Source organism: Chaetura pelagica, unplaced genomic scaffold (assembly GCF_000747805.2).
Source record: "Chaetura pelagica isolate M959 unplaced genomic scaffold, ChaPel_1.0 scaffold198, whole genome shotgun sequence".
Classification (NCBI taxonomy): Eukaryota; Metazoa; Chordata; class Aves; order Apodiformes; family Apodidae; genus Chaetura; species Chaetura pelagica.
In genome coordinates, this window is record NW_009954317.1 from 537,363 (window position 1) to 544,482 (window position 7,120).

The 7,120-nt window shown below is 48.8% G+C and overlaps 1 protein-coding gene across 1 annotated transcript; it reads left to right on the forward strand.

The window, feature by feature from the left end:
* The first annotated feature begins 2,507 nt into the window (after window positions 1-2,507).
* LOC104394528 (homeobox protein NANOG-like) lies at window positions 2,508-4,972 on the forward strand. Its single transcript, XM_010004128.1, has 3 exons — window positions 2,508-2,779; window positions 4,084-4,173; window positions 4,585-4,972. The coding sequence occupies exons 1-3, from the start codon at window positions 2,600-2,602 to the stop codon at window positions 4,945-4,947; spliced, it is 633 nt and encodes a 210-aa protein (XP_010002430.1). The 5' UTR covers window positions 2,508-2,599; the 3' UTR covers window positions 4,948-4,972.
* Window positions 4,973-7,120: the final 2,148 nt, after the last annotated feature.

Here is a 7,120-nt window from a genome sequence, read left to right on the forward strand (position 1 = left end):
GGCCGAGGCGGGAGGGAGGAGGCAGCCAGCAGGTAAGGCATTGCAGCCAGTCCTGGAGCTTGACCCTCAGGACACCTCTGCTCCCACCTCACCTACTTGCTTAATGACCTTGAGCACTTTTTTTTTTTATCCCCATGGGATGTGCTGGGTGAGGAGGATGGGTGGCCTTGGGCAGCCGTATCACCTTTCTGGGCTGCTTCTCTTTGGCAGCAGTGAACTGGTTTCCTAAACCTCAGCAGGCCCTCTAGGAGGTCTGTGCTCCAGGATGAAAGGCAGTGTGGTGCCATGGTCTCATGGAAATCCATGGCTGTCAGGGCAGGAATATCTGGGACTCCCTTCAGCCAAACGCTGCCATGTGTGCTCTGGAGAGACACAAATCCAGAACGTAATTCTGTCTATGCCATCTCCCCCTTTCCCTTATCCCCTCGTGTCCTTCCTGTGCTCATTAAACTTGAGCCAAAGCATGCCCTGAATGTGCTGGGAAACCTGCTCCCCTTAATCCAGCATTGATACTGTCTGCTTGGTTTAGTTTGCTGTTTTCCTCCCTCTATTTCCCACTTCTGTGCTTTTGTCACTTTGCATTTCTCTCTTTGCAGAAATAGCCTGATGCCCCACTGTGGTGGCACTTTCTGTTCTTGCCATTCCTCTCCCAGTCCAGTGAGTGGCAGTGGGATGGCTGATGAAAGCAGGTCTTCACCCAGCCCCATTTTATGGTCAGCTGGATAACACGAGTTTTTGGAGTGCCCATTTCAAGCTGTCAGATGCTATAGAGAGCTACAGGCTTGGTCAGAGTGCCTAGTGGCTAGTTGACATGTGGCTACTTGCCATGCAGCTTGTAGAAAGGCTTAGGGTCTCTGCCTGCTGCCTGCTCCAAAAAGGCAGCAGCAGACTGACTCATCCATGTCTAATGGGCCTGCTGTAGAGACTTGAAACCTGCTCTCACTCACCTCGGTGCCTCTCTCTACAGACAGAGCCCAGTGGTGGAAGCAAAGCCCTACAGATGTCACGAGCTTGTGGGAATGGCTCTGTCTTAGGTTCTCATGTTTATGTCTGTAGCAGTGCTGTTTGTGTTTCTTGCTTCCTCTTTCCTTCACTCTGACATGGGGGAGGCCTTTGTCTTGAGGGTTTGGGATGACAAGCTGATGACATGCAGAAGCTTTAGCTCTCTGCTGTCTTGCTGTGCTTCCTGTCTAACAGAAGACTTTCTTGTTGTCCAAGCCCACATTCTCGGCACACACTTCCAAGCCAAGGAGCCTGCAGGAGCCAAGAACCCTGTGGTCCCCCACAAAATTTTAGCCTCCTGTGCATCCAGGTCACAGATGTTCAGCATCCCCTCAGGCTGCACAGGCTACCCCCACCACCTCAGGCCCCCACCACTTCTGTCGACAGCCCCTTTCTCCTTGTAGGCAGAACCCCTTTGTAATCCTCACAGACCTGCTCTCCAGCACCAGACACTCTCCCCACTACACACCTGCCTCTTCACACAGCCAAGAGCAGCCTGTAAGAGCAGGCAACCCTGGAGTGGCAGGCACCACAAAGACAGTTTGTGCCTCTTGTCAGGAGGGTAACAATGGGAAAAATATGGGACAAAGATGAAACAAGGACATGGACACCCTTCTGGGGTCCAGCAACACCTCCAGGCTTTTGAGTGATTGCTTAGTAGCCTCTCAGCCTAGGACAGAAGAAGACAGGGTTTGGTAGTACCATACCTCTGGATGGTATCCAGCTTTGTGTCTGACATATTTCAGCAGGTTAAGGAGTGTGTCTTAGTGGGCTTCAGAGTCACAGCTCTCATTATGACTAGGAAGGAAATTGGGAACTATTGGTTGGGCTCAGCAGTCAGAAGATGTGTCCTGAAAATGGCACTGCACCCCCACTCTTCTGAGATGTCAGTAGAAGGAAGGGCATGAACCATGCAGAAGGATTTGCTGGACAAAGGAGAGATGGGTAGATTTATCATTGCAGTTACAGGGAAGGAAGTGAGACTGGCACTGCAGCTCTTCCACCTGGGCTGGCCAGAGAAGCCTCCCACAGTTCCCAGCAGCCAGGCACCTGACAGAAAGGTGTTGGGGTAATCTCTCTTGTTAGAATTTTCCTATGCAGGCAGCCTGAAAGACTTTGCATCTTGGCAGCTTTTATCTGGACTAGTAGCCCAGATTGTTTAGGAAGTTTTTGCTTTAGATCTTTATCTCATCTTTGTCCTCTATAGAGACCCCTTAAGACAGGACGAATCAGAAGGAGCTCAAACTATTTCCCCCGTGCTCTTCAAATTTATCCCCCATGTTCCTGGTACAGAATTACTGACTCTTCTCACCTGGCACACACAGCCACCTTTCGCCTCTCCCTCTCCACTTCCATGTCAAATTTCTCACCACCTTCCTTCTCTCCTCAGAAGCCCCTTTCTGGTAGGCAGGGAGCTACGCAGCAGGCAGGGAGCATGCTCGCAGTCATACAGCTGTGCTTTATGTCTTGTGTACCTTTTCCCATTGTCTCTTTATTTCCAGAAGTATCCTCAGCTTCGTCCAGTTGTGGGAATTTCTGTCAGTTAACACCCGATTCAGCCACCAGCCCACACTCAGCATCTTTGTCCCCACAGCCTATGGCTAAGTCTCAGAAGGGCAGAGAAGATGGCACAGAGGGGCTGAGGAAGGCCAAGAGCCGCACGGCGTTCTCCAAGGACCAGCTGCAAACCCTGCACCAGCGGTTCCAGAACCAGAAGTACCTCAGCCCCCAGCAGATCCGGGAGCTGGCTGCTGCCCTGGGGCTCACCTACAAGCAGGTGAACACAGAGACTTTGATCTATGGTGTATCTGTCATAGCAGCTGAATGGTCACGTACAGCAGTGATAGGACAGAAACAGGGACCTGCAGCAGAAGTTAGAGGGAAAGGTGCCAGCTAACTGTTGCTACTCCACCTATTCATGCCCAGAGATCAGAAGTTTTGCGGGCAACAGGGGAGTCACTGGCACCTCAGTGAAGTCTCCCCAGTGAGGGTTGAGTTAAGGGCACTGTTGCAAACACTGGCAGTAGAATGGCAGACATAGTGATGAAGATGTTGTTTGTCACAAACAGCCTCTGCTCTGGGCTTGACACCTCTTTGCAGGATTTTTCCAGGCAGTGGTGAACTTCAGAGACACCCTGGCATGCATCAGTTCTCTGAATCCCAAGGCTGCAACATGCTGGAAGCTACAGCTAATGTTTCCCAGGACTAATCTTGTCTAATATCTAATAATGTCCCACTCTCAGCACTGCCTGGCTGCACCAGGTCCCGCCTCCGTGTGGGTACTGCTGGGTTCATGCATCACAGCCCTTCAGGGCCTTTGCTGATCTCCAGATAGTTTGTATGGGCAGTGAAACGGTGGTGCTGACTCAAACGATGCCTTTGTAAAGCAGAGGGGCTGGGCAACAGAGCAGGCAGTGACAAGCCCAAAATCCACATGGAATTTTAATCTCAGAGTTGGGTAGGATGACCTGGATGGCCAGGGATGCCCTGTTACTAAAAGATTTATAAATGCACTGTAGGTGCACACCTATGCACTCACACACTGCACTAGTTCTGTCAGGAGCCAGTGGGACAATCGATCCTTCCCTTCAATCCACATCCCTGCAAAGGCTGCTCCCACAGCCCAGACACCGCCCCGGGGCCAAAGGGCTCTGGAATTCACCCCTGCAAGGAGCTTTGAGTTTGGGAGCTGCTGGGTACAGGAAGCAAACCTGTCCCTTCTCGGTTCACAAACATGCAGAAATAAGTTTGCCTGTAGCACGGAGAACATGTAGAGACCCAGGTGGGTCTCATTCCCTCCAGTTGTTCATTGCCATGGGGGAAATGAGTCGATTTGTCACAGGTATAACTTTCCCGTGGGTGTGATGCTGCTCCCTGCCCCCATCATGCAGATGAACCAGCCACCTGCTGAGGCTGCTAGACAGGCATCTAGCCTTGGCAACATCCCCAGGGAGCTCTTAAAGGCCTTTATCTGCTGCTGCCTATATATCTATGCCATCTGGTCACTCTTCAGCTGCTCATGAATTTGACAACCTTTGCTCTTCCCTCTCCTTTGCTCTCTGCTCTCCCATTCCCACCCAGGTGAAGACTTGGTTCCAGAACAGGAGGATGAAGCTGAAAAGGTGCCAGAAGCATAGCCTGTGGACTGACAGGGCTCAGTGCCTCATGCAAGTAAGAGCACAGGACATGGCTCAGTCTGACCCTTCTACCTGGGCAGATAAATCCTGTGAGATATTTCCTCCACAGTGGCAACTCCAGCACATACGTATCAGGGTACCCTGCCTGCTTGTGCTGAGCACAGAGGCACAGACTTGGCATGGATCTCCATGGGCTGTAGGTAACCTAGCAAGGGGCTGACTATGCCATTGAAATGCTTCCAGAGAAAAGCTGGTTTTCTTATATATATGACTGTGTATCCACCCCTGAGCTAAGGGGGTGGAAATGGTTCTTCTTCCCTCCCATGCTGTTGGTGTTGATCAAGAGAAAACATGAATTGTGAAGTGACAGAGCCCCAGTATGTGTCAGGACTGTGGACACCAGTGGAGAAGCTGTGTGTTCTGATTCACTGCCTTTCTCTTTCAGAGTGGCTTCCAGTCAAGTACTTACCTGGACGTGCACCCCAAATTCCACCAGAGCTACCCAATGGGTGCAGCCAGCAACATCCCAGCCATGCCTCCCTCCTGCCAGCACTACGGAGCAGGGCAGAACGCTTACACAATTGTGACCAGTGAGGATGGAGGAGTCTTTGGCAAAGGTGGGGGCACCTGCAGAGTCCAGCAGACAGTGGGCTTCATTGCCCAACACAAAGTAGACTTTTACCACGGCTGTCCTGGCAGTGTGGAATACCCAGGCACAAAGACAGGTGATGGCTGTGACTTCCACCACTCAGCCACCATGGGGGCTCCTTTCCCAACCACTTCTAGTCACCAACTCTATCATTCCTAAGCACTGTGAATATGGGGTACTTGGGCACCTGGGGATAAAATCCTGTTTTCATCTGTCCCTTTGTTATTCATGTGGTCTTCAACTCAGGGTCATAACTTAGCTAAAACCTGTTTTGGCATCCAAGTATGTGCCTGCAAGCATGTACAGACACACAGACATGGAGATACCTACTTGCCCATACATCTACATATAGCCCTTCACTTGCATGCCCTTACACATCCACACATACATCCCTCTCTTTAGTACAGACAACAAAGTTCCCATATAGCAAGACCCAAAATCTGGCTACCTAGATTACCCCCTTAGTTTTCTAGGTTGAGGATACTGTAAATTGTCTCAGATGAAGTGCAGCTTTCTTTGGGGACCTCATTTCTACAAGTCACGGTACAGTTCTGTATACATAATGAGTGAAGCCATGGGCTGTGAGAAGAGGTGCTGCTCACATACCTTTTGCCAAAGCTGAAGAAGTTATTGTGAGACACCAGGCATCCATGTGATGGTTAGACCACCACGCCTGTAGGTCAGCCACAAGGTATAGAATTGGTGAAGTGTCTGGTGAAGGGAGATGTCACAAGTGGCTTGCACAAAGGCTGGTAAGCTTATAAGCATAAAAATTATAAGTAAGCCCTTTGTTCTAATCTGTATCTTTCTGTGTCTCCCCTCAAGGAAACCTAACAGTGCATTCAATTTGGCAAATAAAATATTTTTCAAGATTCTGTATTTTTCAGTATCTTTTTTCCACTGCAATAGAGCATTGCAATATGAAATCCAGATGGAACTTTAATAGCCATAGCAACTGTATGCCATTGTTATTGCTGGTTTGACTCTGAAATAATAAAGATATTTTTCTGTGTTATTAGTGGATCAGCTTCATAACTCTTGGCAATGCCAGATATCAAGAGTCAAAGGACCAGGTGAGTAACCACCATCTACCTGAAGATTTTCCTCTACCCAGCAATATTTAATGCTGGGACTGGCTAAAACATAGAGGTACCATAATTTCTAAGTTTAATGTGGTATAAATAAACATCTAAGGACCTAAAACCACATGTGTCTATCAAAGTGTATTTAATAACGACACCCCAGTTCCCTGAGTCACAGTTTTTTGGTCACTCTTTGATGATGACCATGACTTTATCTTGATGCAATGAAGTAGCTGTTATGGTTCAAAAAATGAACAGAAAATGAAGGTGATTGATGCCTGCAACTGGAGTGGCATAGTCTTCTGTTAGCAAAGCTAGTTTATGATCCTGTGCCTCACGGCTCTTATTTTCCACTCCCACAGCTTCCTGCAACAACTCTTTGACCCTTTGTTTGTTCAGCTACACTGTTCATACAGATGTACTGTAAATTGTGGGGTCAGCATGATTTGGGGAAAAATTAGGCCTTTTGGAGGGCAAAATTCTAAGTAATATAATTTTGGATATCCATTTTAAAGCACAGCCCCCTACACACCTTGTCCTACACCATGTGCTCAAACTGGGGAAGGTCTGTTTTTGCAACCACTGCATCATCAGAGGGTGGGGATTGATTGAGTTAGCTCTGCTGAGGAGGTGCTGGTTAACATCTGAAAGTGGACTACAATAGCAACCATTAGCAGGGCTCTCACAAGTGGAAGGAGATTTTTCAGGTCCTTTGGAGCCAACATTACTGCTATTAACCTGAATACTATCCAAAATCTTTCCACACCACCCTATTAAAGGCTGCTGTAGGTGGAAAGGTTGAGCTCACAACTGCCTCTCACTGACAATTCTCTGAAAAATTAGTCATCTGTCATGGTCCATTCCTTCAGAGATGCTTTGGGACAGGCTGGATCTTGGTGAAAAGTCTCTGGTACTGGCTATTAAAAGGATGATGGTCATAAGAGTTATGATCTCCCTGCTCTTGACCTTGAGCAAAGCTGTTCTAAGGAACACTACCAAATCTTGCAGTTCCCTCAAGAGACCCATCACATTTTTCAGAGGCCATCATTCAAAGACAGAACTTATCCTCACAGGTGGTTCTGGAGATCAACAGCCTGCAGCAATTCAAACAGGCAAGTAAGTCATTTCCAGGAAAGGAGTTCATTGATGTCTGCTGCATTCCCAAGGACATGTAATGCCAGCAGGAATGCAGCTCATGTTACAGGCGGTCCCTCCACCACCACCGGCCCCAGAGAGACACTGGGGACTTG

What these genes read in the sequence shown, in the direction of transcription:
- LOC104394528 (XM_010004128.1), top strand. Translation starts at nt 2,600, where the DNA reads ATGGCTAAGTCTCAGAAGGGCAGAGAAGATGGCACAGAGGGGCTGAGG. An exon ending in TGGGGCTCACCTACAAGCAG is followed by an intron (nt 2,780 to 4,083) that starts GTGAACACAGAG and finishes ATTCCCACCCAG; the next exon opens with GTGAAGACTTGGTTCCAGAA. An exon ending in GGGCTCAGTGCCTCATGCAA is followed by an intron (nt 4,174 to 4,584) that starts GTAAGAGCACAG and finishes TTTCTCTTTCAG; the next exon opens with AGTGGCTTCCAGTCAAGTAC.